General features: G+C 41.3%; 1 protein-coding gene across 2 annotated transcripts in view; it reads left to right on the top strand.

Moving 5' to 3' along the window:
• Nucleotides 1–15,321, top strand: part of LOC109466487 — a 34,020-nt gene that overhangs the window by 17,366 nt on the left and 1,333 nt on the right. For both annotated transcript variants that reach the window (XM_019764209.1, XM_019764208.1), the window contains 6 exons: nt 670–2,991; nt 4,213–4,248; nt 4,645–4,845; nt 5,368–5,448; nt 6,733–6,896; nt 8,734–8,852. In XM_019764209.1, the coding sequence (XP_019619768.1) occupies nt 670–2,991; nt 4,213–4,248; nt 4,645–4,845; nt 5,368–5,448; nt 6,733–6,896; nt 8,734–8,852 (2,923 nt within the window). The remainder of the gene's footprint in view (nt 1–669; nt 2,992–4,212; nt 4,249–4,644; nt 4,846–5,367; nt 5,449–6,732; nt 6,897–8,733; nt 8,853–15,321) is intronic.

The raw sequence follows: 15,321 nt of genomic DNA, 5'->3' as shown, positions 1-15,321 counted from the left end.
GCTTCAAACTCCAGGACATGACCGACATACAGAATTCAGGAGGAAAGTAAGTCAACAAAGCTGAAGCTCACACCACTTCTACCCAAACACAAGAGGTACATACCATCCAAATTTCGTGAGGCCAGCATGTCTACATCATGAGATATAAGTCAACAAACAAAGAAATACACACAAATAACAGCTACAAACTCCAGGACACGACAGATGTACAGGTCATGGCCAGGATTCAGGAGGAAAGTAAGTCAACAAACAAACAAACAAACAAAATAAACAACAGCACAACACAGTGGTCAGGTAGAACTGAAAATCTGCTCCACCATTAGAAAGATTGATTGAAAAAGATTGAAAAAGTTGAATGTATTACACTTTGATATTCATTTTTACTAATTGATTTACTAATTGGGACACCCTGGCTTCTTTGTAAGCCAAATAAATAAATAAAAAAAATAAATACTAATTGATTGAAAACCCCTTTTCAGGTATCGTTGTGAGTACTTCAAGGCTTCTCTTTAAAATTACAAAACCTATGATCCTAGAACAAGTGTACTGTAAATGCTGACCCTATACTGAATTTATATTTGAAGAGTGATTCTTTTATCCAGGTTCGTTGATGTTAATGCTTCAATCTAAAGTTGATGTTGGAGTTGTACATGTATTCTCTCCCCGTAGCTCTGAGAAAGAGCCAGACTAGCACGCCTACGACGCAAACCCCGCCCGGGGGCGGGCGCGAAAACTCGCCGAGAAACAAGTCCTCCAACAGCAAGGAGAACGTCCCGCCCCACCAGGGGCAAGGAGGGAGGGAAACCAACATGGACAAAATCCTCAAGTCCGCTCGCGCGATCCTCGAGTTCGGACACCAGGTGGAGATGAGGGGCGGATCGGCGCCAGACGTGCTCGAGAGCAATTTTCTCGCCAACGAAACGTTCCCAATCCTCGAGGAGCTGCAGTCTCAGAGGAAGGACAAGTTTAGACCCTACGCCGGCGAAGGCGCGAAGCCCGTCGTCGGCGTAGAGCTTTTCAAGCCGAAGCCTATCGTATCTAGCAAAGTTGCAGGCCCGAAGAGTTCTACTACTGAGCCGAAAATGGGTCTAAATGCAGCTATCACTGAAGAGAAGAGCCGCCTAGAGAAGAATACCGGTACTGCATGTAGGGAGCTTGACAGCACTGATAAAGTAAGCAAGCAAATGATAGAAAGTAATGCCCAGATGGAGAAAGAAATGGAAGAAATGAGCAAGCTGGAAACCGGTGAATTTGTTAACGAGCAAGTGCCAAACCTTAAGCATGACCTGGTGAGGAAACGCCTTTTTGAAGACGATAATTTGGAATGGGGAGTGAAACAAAAGGCAGAAGAGGTTGAAGAAGCTCAGAGGAGGGCTACAGAGCAAGATGACATGTCAGAGTTGACACTTGAGGTAGCCAGGGCTACAGAAATGATTGAGAATATGCTGAAAGCAGAAGGTAAGTACAAAGAAGCTGACAGCAAAAGTTACGAGATTAGCAGGAAGATAAATGAGAAGACACAAGCTGATCGAAAGGAAAAAGGGTCGAAGTTTGTGGAGGTCATAGGCCAGGAGGTCACAGGCCAGCATAACAAGCAAGACACTGAAGCTAAGAAAGCAGAAATGCAAGAAGACAGCACCGCGTACAAAGTAGCCGAGAAGGTTGCCAGGGCATTCCAAGACGGAGACCAAGAACCGAACGTGTCAGAGGTCACTCCTCAAGTTAAAGATAGTGTAGTAGAACTAGAAGTGCCAAATACTATGATACAAGAAGCAAAATCTGGTCATGCACAGGAGGATGGCCGCCAAGATGTAGCAGAAACTTCAGCTAAACAAGCGCCGAAACCAAGGAATAAGTTCTTCTCAGGAGACCATGTACCCACTCCGGAAGAGTTAGCAAACCTTGATGACTCGGTACAAGCCGTGCCCGAGAGGTTTCTCGCACGGAGCCCTCGGGAAGACGACAACAACACACCCGTTCTTAAAGACAAGAAACCAGTTCCCCAAGATGCTGACTTCGCTCCTCCAGACACAAGCAAGCTGCCGGAGAGTTACTTGAAGCTTAAGCAACTGCTTGACCAGGGAGTGGAACTGGATGAGGCAGATCTGAGCTTGATCGCAGGAGCGAAAGAGTCATCAGAAGGAGGCACAAAGCTTGGACACAAGACTAGCAACTCCCAGAAGATGAACACAGCCAAGCAGAAAGGCAGCAGCGACAAGGCTACTCCCACAAGAAACCTGCCAGCCAGCAAGGCAATGCAATCCCAGCTAAGGAAGTCAGCACTCGGTGCCAGTCAACGATCTCTACCATCTCCAAGGACTCAAGTATCCACAGAGCAGCATGTAAGAAGAGTAGACAGTCCACAAGAGTGTGCCGGATCGTCGGATGACGGCAGCCTCGGTTTCTCGCGTGACGATCGCAGCTACCACTCGCTGCCACGGATGTCGACACCGCGAAGGAAGGGATCAGGCTCCACGGACAAGCCTCTGCTCACCCAGAACCTCCTGCAGAAGCGATTCCTCGAGTCCAACGGCTACGACGGCGGATCCCAGCAGGAAGAAGCAACGAAATTCCAGGCGCTTCCAGAACACAGCCACCTGGCCAAGTGGCTGAGCACCCAGAACACCCCGAAACACTTACCAGGGAGCTTGGACCGCAAAAGCATGAAGGCTGCACGCTCGAGCAAACCAGAAGACGCCCGCAGCTCGAAGTCTGACATGTACCCCATGACGTCGAAACAACGCAGAAGTGGTCTGAAGCCGCCGCGTAGCTTCGGGCTCAGCCTGCACTACCCCATGGCTCACGCCCTGAAGAGCGGGGACCCGGAAGGCTGCCGCAGCCCCGCATCGGACATCCCGAGGGGGACCGCTTCCTCCCGGGAACGGCGCACGTCTGAGACGGGAGAGGGGTACAAGACGCCGAGTTCAGACAACAGCGGCAGCCTTCTGCACGTGGACGACGTGAAACTGGTGGCACGGCTTCAGGAAGAAAGTAAGCGAGCGTGCGTACGCGTGTCGATCGGGCGAATGTATTGGGACATCTGTGGCTGCCAGTCCGTGCTCATGCTTGACACTCACTACTGTTGTACAGGCCTTACTTATAACAGCATGGTGACAACAGCCTGACATGTGATATACATGTACTATAGAGCACAAAGCATGCTCATGAACAGCAGAACAGGCCTGATGCAAACCACTAACGACATTGTTGTGCACCTCACATCATCTGTGGTGTCAGACACCTCACTGTAACATGGGCAGTACCAAGTCGAAGGCTTTGTTCTCAGACTCAGATGGTTTTGTGGTGGGTGGGAGGTGATTTTGACAGTTGATTGGTAGGGTGAGGATGCACCTTCTAGAAGTGGCGCAATACCTGATTAAGTACATCATACAATGATGATAATCCCCTCCACTGTTCCCAAAACACTTCCTGGAGATCTGTGAGCTTGAAGGCCACCGAAAATACTTCCCAGAAGTCTGATTCTGAAATCTTGAATTTCTTGTTGAAATTATAGGCCTTCCAACTTTAGATATAAAGAAAAGGATGGGAAAAAGCTCTATGTTTTTCTTTATAGTCATTCCTTGAAATCTGAGAACACTGCAGAGACTTGGTTTTGCCCAACTCTTGTCACTGTTTGAAATGAACTGTACATGTACATGTATATGTGACCTGACTTGTTAACCTGTGTTGCTTCATTGTCAGTTGATCAGGAGACTTTAGTCTGTTTGATTCACGTTTTTTCCCTACTTTGCATGAACTTGACTTGTACCACATGCAGCCTGGACAGCTTACTTTAATGCATCTGTTTAATATAACCCTGCCATTGTTGATGGATGTACTTGTTCTCCATGTATCTGTACATGTTTGAGTGGGTAGAATTATTTCAAGAACCAGGGTTTGTATGCTGTTTCAGATACTTAAAATATGCTCCAAACATGGGGAATTTCTATTACATGATGGCTTCACTTGCAGGGCTTTTATTTGCTGGGAAACTAACTGCAAGTTTTGTAGTGCTGTTCTTGTATACAAACCCTGGTATTTTAATCACAAATGGACCTATATGTATTTTCATGTTCTGACAACCATATATTGCAGAAAGTACATAGAAAATAGACAAATTTTACCTATGTATTTCATTACTCAATTCTCCCCAGTCTGTTTAGTATGTGCAGAGCTCTAATTCCCACTTCTTGGCTTGTCTTTTTTCTTCAGGTTTACGCCAAGAACTATCTCCAAGAAGACTATCATGTAAGTGGAATTAGCATATTCAAGTAAAGGACATGGGGAAATCACACATTTCTAGTTTAGTGACTGAGCTTTGGGTTTGTGTGTATGTACTGACAGAGTAGGTTGGCAGCACATGGTTGGGAGAAAGATTTAATATTAGCTTTGGTTAGTCTTGATGACTGTAACATCTGGCCAAACCACTTCAGTTTCTGTCTGAATGTATTGAAGTACATCAAGTTGATGATGGTTAGACATACAGGTAAACAATATTCAAAGACAAATCAAACTCTACTCCTGAATAGATTATTACGGAGAAACGTCCGGAAGTAATCTCCGTGATTCATCCAGTAGTAGAGTTTGATTTGTCTTTGAAAATCTAAACACATCTCTCTAAATACATGGATGTTTTTTCCTCAGCTCCCAGACAAAGACCGGACACTCTACAGTACGATGACGGTGATCCGTTTCCCGAGGATGAGTACGAATCTCCACGGAACCTGTACTACTCACCGCGCGACTCCCGCAGCTCTTCCCGCTCCCAGTCTCCCCAACGCCACCTCGCAGACTCCCCCAGAAACCAGTCACCAAAAATACAGAGGAAACAATATTATACTAATGGTGAGGCGTTACTTTATAGATCACAGTATTATAGTAATGGTGAGGAGAAAGTCACTTACTAGTAGATTATGATATTATGCTGTTTGTGAGAAGAAAGTCACCTAGATTCATACATACTCACTCACTTTCCAGTTTAATGTTTAATGACAATGGCGATTAGACGTGCTTGCACACTGATGCTGAGGTTTGATGGCAGCCTTCCATTTGCCTCTATCCTGTGGATTCACTTGGAATTTTATCTCTGGTCCATTCTCTGATGTTATCCTCCATTTTTTCTGAAGCCTACCCATATTTCTTTCTCCCTGTACTGTTCTTTGCATGATAGTTTTGGCTGGTCCGTATGACTGACAAGTGGCCATACATGTACCTCTTCAGTTTCTTTACTGTGGTTAGGAGGTCCTCATATGGATGTAAGCTTTCTTGACTGTTAGAAACATTCAGAGGCATCTGGGTTGAAATTACAATTGTAGCACTACCCTTGGACTCCAAGACTCATGTGTTTTTCCATTCTGTCCCCTATAGAAGACAGTAGAAGTGGCAGTAGTAACCTGAGTGGCAGCAACAGCAGCCTGCACAGTACTCCTGTCAACGGGGAGGGCAGAGGTGAGGATGTTTGTTTGTTTGTTTGTTTGTTTGTTTAACGTGCTTCGGGTGTGGATTGCCCATCTGAGAGGACGTCCTCAACCAAAGCTAGGTACTCATTTTCACATGAGTCAAGTGGAGAAGTAGGCCTTATGAAGTGCCTTTCCCAAGGACACAACGCTGGGGCCTGCAAGGGTTCGAACCCAGAACCTTTAGATTCTGTACACAACCCTAACCACAAGTTAGGATACAATCAGGTATCTTAATGTCTTACTTCACAAGTCCCACCCTACAACTTTGGTAGCTTGCCAATTGCTCTTCTCCCATTTGTTGAACTGCTAATTGTGATTGACAGTCAGAATTGCTCAATTGTGCAGCCTCTTGAAATTTTGAAGGGCTTTGAAGTGACTTCTTTTGTTAAAATTCTTGCAACTGTTAAAATCTTTATAGATCTTGAGTACACTTTGCAAAGACCATTTTCAATAGTGTAGTACTTGTTCTTTTGTGTAAATGCTTTGGTGTGGAAATGCCTGAACTTGGCAGTTATGGTCCATGTACTGTTACTTTGTGTACTCACTGCAAAACACAGTACACTTGAATGTTTCTGCTTGAATGATAATGGTGAAGTTGATAGTGTACTTGTAAAAGATGTTATTTGACTTTTTGAGAAGATGTTGTTTTTCTTCCCAGTCTTTTACATACCTAAACTCAAATATTACTACTGAGTGATCCAAGCAAGCTTATAAAAACCTATAATTAAAACATGTTTTTAGATACAAGCAAAAAGCAAGCATTTTTTTTATGACAAATAATGCTTGCTTTTATCTTCTTACTACGTGTATTGCAAAAATGATTCAGATGTAAGCTTGAATTATGTGTGGGCTTTTTGCACACTCAGATATATTGTTATGTTTACCGAAGAAAAAAATATTGTTTTTGCTCTGTTTCCTCTTCTTCTCCAAACCAATAAGGTTAATGACCTGAACCAGAAGTCACTGTGTTGGGTTACATGTACATCATGTTGCAATTTTATAGCAGGAGGGATTTAGACTCCTGTCTGACCTTATATTTGAATGTGTTTGAATAAGAATTAACAGAGCAGACCATATGCGAAGGTAAACATTATGCATTTGCTTTGCAAATGATACCTTTCTTGTAATATTATTATCTTTAACAATTAAATAGCATCAGAAACTACCACAAAATATCCAAAAATACTATCAGAAAATACTCCTAGTTTCTTATCTCGCAAACTTCACTAAAATTTGTAAAGTAAAAAAGAAAATAATTCCGCCATCTCTGCAGAGAAACAGCCACTAAGACGCAGTATGCCCAACCTCACCAAATCCACAACTACTAACCAGCAGTCGAGCCCCATCCGGTCCAGCCAGAACCAGGAGTCCAAGCTGAGGACCCCGACCTCCACGGGCAACCCAGCAGTTAGCCAGAGTGGACTCAGACAACCACAGGTAGGGTGTATACAAGACCAGAAAACACTGCAACACATGGCTTGTATGTGTTTTTTTTTTTGCACAACACAGTTGGAAGCTTCCCTCTTGCAGCTTTTTATTTTCTGTGCCGTGTTGCCAATTCCATGCAAACCTTTCATGTAGTCATCATACTTCCATTTGATCTGCTTCTCTTGCACTTGTGTCTCCTTAATACATGTAGCTTCTGCATTATAGTGACGTTGGGCACAATAAATTCATGATTAAGCCATCATTCTAAGTATTCAGAGTTTCTGAATCTGGCTTGGATTTTGGACACATTTTTTTTGCAGAAATCATAGACTTCATATGCAGTACAGTATGTCATTGGGTTGCAATACTTGTGTCCATACCAGCCTGCTCCATATTTGTGTGTCTAAACAGTTTGCAATTGCAATTGCAAGAATTTGTCAATCTGGTTACTAGCAATATGCCTTTCAGTCTTTGTGCAGTCACCACTGTGTTAGACAAAATTCTATGTACTAGATAATTCTGTTTTAGTACTAGTAGTGTAGCTGTCTAAGCTTTGCATTTGCTTGTGTATAGTAAGTCCTTTGAGATATAAGTCCTCTTTTATGATGTATTCACTTCAATTGACAACTTCAAACATTTGTAAACATGGTATGCATTGTTTCAGTACCAATTCAGTCATTTGTGATTCATTAAAACTATACATGTGTCACAAATTTTAGAGGTACAGTACTAGTTATGTAAGACGACTGTATCCTAGCCCTAAGCACTTTGAGTTTAGAAAGATACTGAATTATGTCTAGTTATTATCTGAATAGGTTTTAGTAGAATCAGAACTGAAAATTAAGTTAAATCACAAGTGCATTTCATTTTTGTCTTCCCTTTTTTTACATCAGCCATAATTCCACTAGCCATGCACTGATCATGACATCCGCTTTTTTTCACACACTCATGCCATGTTAAGCTGTCTTCATGTACATTAGTTTAAGCCTTTTCTTAGCCTGTCGATTTTCTCTCTCCCTGGTTACGTTTTGGTTCCATGTAGTTGCTCATGAGATCCTATGCACCTCTGTCATACATGGTGAGTAGGGATAGACTAGTCGTGTGATGTACACATGTGGCATACACAAAACACACAAAGCTGGTTAAAGTTCAGTTCAAGTTACACCATATTTCAGCGTATAAGACGAGAGCTATCCTGTGTTACACAATCTCTTGCTTGGGCCTCCTACCCAAGAGCTTGTGGCCATACACCTCTAACTCATTCTGTGATTTAGACTGTTATTTGAAAGTCACAAAGCATCTTTTATTCTCAAAGTTTCTCTTTGTATCTGGCAATGTAAGGAATAATTCAAACATAGTGTACTCTCCAAACAGAAGTTATGTCAGTTTTCAATTTTTTCAGCTTTCTTAGGTGCTTTGTCTGCTTTTCTGGCCAAGATACCCAAAGAAAAGCCAACGATGTAAGGAAAGCCTAAATTCTGCTTGGAGAGTACATGTACATGCAGAGTAGTAACAGTAAACTTTTTCAAACTACTAATCTCCAAGCACATTGTTTGGTGGCTGAAAAGGCAGATTCAAATTGGCCACACAGTTACCATTTTGACCACTTGTCTGGGCAATCGATACAGCCTGGCCAATTTATTTCTGTCTTTGCAGCCACCAAACAATCTGCTTGGAGATTATCAAACAACCACATTACATATAAGTTTTACATACCAAAGATTGACATCTATTTCTGTATTTTCCGGTAAAATCTTAGCTACACAGTTCTATCTCTCCCCTTACATTATTCCCTCAGAGTTTTACTTATTTCCTGATGTTACTAAAACGTTCCCGATTATTCCAGCTGCGTCAGTCCGGTTCCGGCATCCCGCGAGGCACCGGCATCCCCACACGACAGTCTCCGCAGGCCAAGAGCGGCATCCCCAGACCTGGACAGAGACGAGGCATTCCTGTGCCCAAAAGGTGCTGGTCTCAACATACAAGCGTACATGTGTCTCTGTAGCATGTTGGTAGAATGTACTCGTTGTGGGGTCGTGTGGTGTAGCGGCAGAGTGCGCGACTCGGAACTTAGAGTCCCGGGTTCGAGTCCTGACATGCCACCGATCTTGTGCCCTTGGGAAAGGCACTTTACACGACTTTCCTCACTCAGCTCAGGTGTAAATGAGTATTGTCCTGTCATGTATTTGTCCCCTGTGTTGGTGGCGGCATTAATAGAAGTTGAAAAAACTTGAGTGTGTCGTCACCACGTCTGGTGATTACATGTTGGAATAAAAAAAAAAAAAAAAAAAAAAAAGAATGTACTGCACCTGGGCAACACTCCTAATTTATCAGGCATGACATTTCATCAGAACATTGTGTTTGCCTAGCCTGGTTACCTAGTATAGCTCCCGAGCTCCAGATGTAGGAGATCGGGAGCTATAATAGGTCTGGTATCAGGCTAGTGCTTGCCTATTTAGGGATGACATTCTGTCTATAGTTCTCAAACTATAGTTGTGTCGGAAAAGGTATCTGCAATGGGCAAAGTTCTGATGCAACTTTGACCAAACATCCAACAAAAACCATGAAAATTCAGGTTTCGCAGTATGTTGTGCTGACATGCTCATCTCCATTGGCTTAGCAGGGAACAGGGATGTCACTGTGATCTATCCAATGCAGTTATGGCTGAAATTTAGTTTGTTTTTTTAGACAGGGAAAAGAAGAAACACTTCACCATGATCAGATAATGCCAACCTTTATCTTGGTTTGAGAATTATTGTCAAAATTATTGTCAAAAGTAAGTTTCTCAGATTAACTGACTTAAACAGCCATTGCCAAATGGAGAATGAAACCACAGTGACATCCTGAGGGTTACGCATGAACGGGTGCAGTTCTCATCTAGGTTGATAGGGGGCATGGTTGACATAAGCAGGTGCCCTCAGGCTTGCTTCCCCCATCTTTGCTTCTCCTGGGAATTTCCATGTATTTGGAACATCAAGGACTAAGGTATGTAGGTAGGAGTAACTAAGGCATAATACTGTAAATCAGGAAACTTTTGCTGTGGTTTTATTTTATGTTTTCACAGTGTTTGAAATTCACAGTTGAAACAATTCTGTAGTACATTGCAGTTGAGATGTCACAGGGAAAATAAAACCATTGCAAAACTTTCACGATTTACGGTAACACCTTAAGATGCCTTTAAAGCTTTAAGGTCAATCTTCTGCCAAAGGTGTTGGCTAGGTAGCTGTATGGGGCCAAGAATTTATTTATGGACATCCTTGGCTTGAAAGTGTATGAGAAAAGATGGGACTGTGGTCAAAAGGTCACTATAACGTTACAGCCGAGGTGTAGACTCAGTAGAGGGTTGGTATGCATGCATGCATACATAAAAGTTCTTTAAGAAGGTGCATGGAAGACTTAGGTGTGAAGGAAGCATGTGGGAAGACCCTGGTCTGGGTTGAAGGTAAGACAGTATTGACGGTACACACAGAGGTAACAAGGCTGAAGTGCCTTGCCGCTGTTTTATCTGTTAGTGAAGCTCAGGAGACTGAGGACAGGTGGGACCAGGGTGAGGATGAGCCTCGGGAGTTTTACTAGAGAAGAATTATGAGAGTGGGTAAGTCATGATTTCTCATGAAACATTGGTGAAAAAAGTTGTGTGACAGGCTAAACAGGAACCACGTGGTTCCAGATGTCTTACTGAGGGACGACTACATGAGCGAGATGTCAGTTTAAGCTTGAGGAATGAATCCCCTCTCCTATATTCTTATGAAAATTTAGGCAGCCTTGCAAAGGCTGCAAAGTTAGTGAAAGTTCCCTCACCTATTTTGTATAGGACATTGCCCATTTCTGTTTCTGTAGCCCTTGGGTCACACAAGGACTATTGTGCAGTCACTACTGTAACAGCAGGGGGCTTGTCCACTGGTAGTGGTGTGTGTTTAACTGCCATTATATAGTCTTTCCCAAATGCTGAGTGCTAAGCAGAAAAAGCAGTCTGTACCATTTTAAAAGTATTTGGTATGACTCGGCCAGGGATCAAATTCACGACCTACTGAATGCAACACTAGCCACTTGGCCATTGCACTGGTCACAGGCTGCAAACCCTGGTGTTAAAGCAGCGGTTTCTTCAATATAAAAATCCTGGATGAACCAACAATAACTTAGTTTTGGATGATCGGCAGTTTGTATCTAGTACAAATGTATTATGAAATTGATTGGAAGTGAGTGGGTGGAGATTTGGTTTCAGTTGATTGACAGGGTTGTGACCTGGCATGCTCTGGGTGATAGGATGTGGAATGGGGTCGCCAGGAATGTGTACTGTTTAATCATGGTATGAAACATAAACCATGTTGTCACACCTGAGTAAGTTACATCTTACAATCATAATTATGTTGTAATTCGAATAACCCCAATTACAGTTCTAATACATTCTAAAACACTCTTAGAAGGAATGAAATCTCTGATTTCTTGTGATGAGTGGCACTAGATGTTAATTTTCTGCTACATACTTAAAAAACTTTGGTATGCATTGTTGTAGAAAACTCTTTTCCCCATAGATATTTAATGCCCTGTCCCTAATGCCTTTAATAGCACTGGACCTGAAAGTGTTTTACTTGCCATTGAAAAACTTAAAATGACAGTAATTTTTGGTGCCTTTCAAAACAGTGTTGACAACAGTGTAATTCTGTGCCCAACTTAAGAGCCTCTTAAAGTGGCACGTTGGAAAGTGCTTTACGGTGTATTTTTAGGACTAATGCTACAAATGTACTAGAAAATAGCCATTACCCAAAAAAAAAAGAAAACTTTAAAGTGCAGAAAGATTTATTTTCCTTCCTGTAGGGAAAATATTCTAGCAGAAAATAACATCCTCATGTAAGGATAAATACTGTTCCTCAATATTGATAAAGTCCCATGTTTACCCCGGCCATAATATACAATGTACAATAGATTATGTTTCAATAAATGTTTCTAACCATAAATGAAGATGCTTTAGCTAATCATTAGAAATAGTTGGGAGTAGGAATATATAGTCAGCTACAGTGCAGGGCCCTTGTATGTTGTATTGTGCCCTTTGGGGAAAATACCGACATGCGTGGGTGATAAAAACCTTGACTTATCGTGTCCTTCAGGACCTGGTGATATCATGTTTTCACAACATTCAAAATCCTGCACTGAAAATGCCAGCTGAATGAATAATGTTGGATATCCGCCAGGTACATTTGTATTTTAGAATGATGATGATCGCAAATTTTTAAGGCTTCGTGATAGCAATACAGTGCTCGAAATACCACCTGCATAATAATGCCAGTTAGTGCAGGTAAAATTGGAGCTGAGCTGTATTTCCATGTATATTATGTAGGTGCGTGTGGACATTCAACACTATCAAGTACCAGACATAAAACAAATAACGGCAATGGTTTCTGAACAGTTTTTAGCGTGATCCATTCTTCCTAAATTCTGATCATGAGTGGTGTGGGCAAAAAAAAGTATATCAAGCCATTTAATACAAGTAATATGGCCCCTCCCAATCTACCAGATCATGCAAGTGGTTTCTACTTAGAATTGAAATTGGTCATTTCTCTGTTGCGGTGCCACTTACAGGTGATCAAGATTTTTCCTAAATTCTGAGTGAATTCTGAGTGGTGCAGGTTTGCAGAAAGAATTTTTGCGGTATTTCATGCCCTTAAAGTATGGCCCCTCCCATACCCAATCTACCAGATGATGCAAGTTAGAATTGAAATTGGTCATTTTTCTGTTGCAGTGCCACTTACACAGGTGATCAAAATTTTTCCTATTTTCAATGTTACCTGCACCAGTGCAGGTATGCAGAAATAAGTATTTCAAGCCCTTCAATACAAGTAATATGGCCCCTCCCAATCTATCAGATCATGCATTGCCAAGTGGTGTCTATTGAAATTGGTCATTTTTCTGTTGCGGTGCCACTTAGTACACAGGTGATCGAGTTTTTTTTCTGTTTTCAATGCTACTAGTACCTGCACCAGTGCAGGTATATATGCAGAAAGAGTCATTTCAAGCCCTTCAATACAAGTATGGCCCCTCTCATACCCAATCTACCAGATGATGCAAGTTAGAATTGAAATTGGTCATTTTTCTGTTGCGGTGCCACTTACACAGGTGATCGAGACTGATAAATCTGCGCCCAGAGTCGTTGACCTATTTCTCAATCAATGCTGATGTGGGGCACGTTTTGGGGGGAAGACACGCTAGCAAATTCTGAAGGAAAAAGATTTTGTTGCTCCTTTTCTAAGCTTCCTCCAGCACAATTATTGAGAAAAGATTATAATTGAAAGATATACTCGTAATTATATATTATAAGGCTATAAAACTAATTATGTGTTACTGGTATGACATTCTTTCACAAACAACTGTTGTTACCTTTTTAAGTTATTTCTTTTGGTACTCCAAACATTAATGCTTTTACCACAGCACAATATTGAGAAAAAAGATCTAATTGAAAAATGTAAAGCTTTAAGACTAATATATGTGGGTTTTTTTTTACATAAACAATGTTACCTTTATTTCTTATGGTAATCATTCTGATGTTAATACAGTAATCTTTTACCCCAGCAGGCAAATCTTATATTCAAGTGTCAAATCCTTTGTTTTCATGTTTGGGAGTTTCATTGTCTTTGCCCATAAAAGCTTTGCTATGAGGAAACAAACAAAAACTTTGTATATTTTGATGACGAGTAGTGATTTTGATGGGTAAATAAATCATAGAGGATGAAGTTTCAAGAGAATAAAAGTTAAAACCCCTTGACATTTTCTCCAAACAAGTTTGCATAGATGTTTCAATGGAAATGCCACATCCTGCTTAATATTCTTTGATCACATACATGTAAGACCAGATCAGATAAAATCCCTCTTTGGTGAACATTTCATCATCATCATCATGATGATTGTGATGCTCAAAATTCACTTTCCAGCCTAAAAATTTTGAATCATTGTCATTCAGCAACATACACAACAAAAGTTTGGGGACAAAATTCAAGTCCTGCTCTGTTGCTAGTTACTAGTTAGACTGTATAAGATACAGTATTTCTAGATGGCAAACTGCTGAATATTCTGCCAGGCAAACCATTGAGGAATACCCAGGGTTTACAGGCGCTATGAGAGGCCCTCACTATGCATAGCCAAACCCCAACGGCAAACTGAAGTAATGGAGGTCATCTGTCTTGTCGAATAGGTGTGCTCTAGGCTCGGTATCTGCCGTTAGAATATACTGATCAGAACACTACATGTAAATGCTTCTTCCTTGTTTTTTGCATCCTGTTTGATATGATAATCTTTCTCCTAAATTTGAGAGGTCAAAGAAACTGAAGTTCTTGTTCCAGAAGGATATCCATAAAGCTATCACAAGATGTCCTGGCTTTTTTTGGTGGCTTCATTGTTTTCCTGCAGAAATCCAAGAACCAATAAATCAAATTGGTGTGGCCTATATAATGTGTGACTCTTATAATTTATATGCCAGTTTGTTGTTTTCTTCACCTTTCATAACCAAACCTTCCTAGATACAGTAGAATTCTCAACAGTTCTTATACCCTTGAGAACCCCAGAGAATACACCATCAGTATTCCCAATGTCTGTACCAAAGATCCTGAGGCATCAACACAAATCTAATTTTCTCTACTCAGCGGACTATCTATCCCTCCGTAACGCTACGTGTATGTGTCTTATTCTGATGTTATTTGTCACATCTGTACTGTAAGGGCCCCTGAAATCTTTGATAACGAAGCCACGCTGAGATTTTTACTTTTTAATGTTGAATAAAGTGTATTTTATTGTTGCTTACTAAATAATGACAACTGTAAGTTACATGTATAATCATTTTATAGACTGATACTTTTGTAAATACCCTCACAATTCACCGTTATATTTTGGCTGCCAGGAGGCATGTATCTTTTTGCTAACAAGAACTATTAAACCAGTCTACTGCTGCTAGGTATACCGCAGTAGAAAGACGATTGGGAAATTGATTTCAGCAGTGTCCAGGTGTGCTAAATATCCACGGATTACAACTACAGCAGATGACGAGGCTTTAAAATTGCATGGGGATCAAAATATCGTCATAAACATGAAATTGTGCTGGGGAGTAACTAGTTCAGTCTAGCATACATGTAGATGGGATTTTAAGTACTTGTACCTGTATTTTCGTGGTGGTTTTACATGTATCTTGCTATACAAGGGTGGTTTTCGCAGTGTTTGAAGTTTGGGATTGGAATAATTCTGTTGTACAGTAAAAATACAAAACACATATTTATGGTGTTACAATCTCACCATAAGAGGTCACTTAAAAAACACCGCAAAAACAAAACCACCACGAACACCTAGTAACCTTAATTTTTGTTAGTAGTTTACATTGTATAACTTAAAGTTTCCTATTTCATGAATAGTTGGTATGTCGATGAAAGACATCTAGGTAATGAGATGCCAA

This window comes from Branchiostoma belcheri, unplaced genomic scaffold (assembly GCF_001625305.1).
Source record: "Branchiostoma belcheri isolate BF01 breed outbred unplaced genomic scaffold, Haploidv18h27 scaffold168, whole genome shotgun sequence".
Lineage (NCBI taxonomy): Eukaryota > Metazoa > Chordata > Leptocardii > Amphioxiformes > Branchiostomatidae > Branchiostoma > Branchiostoma belcheri.
Note: the sequence above shows the minus strand (reverse complement) of the source record. Positions and strands in the feature narration are given on the sequence as shown.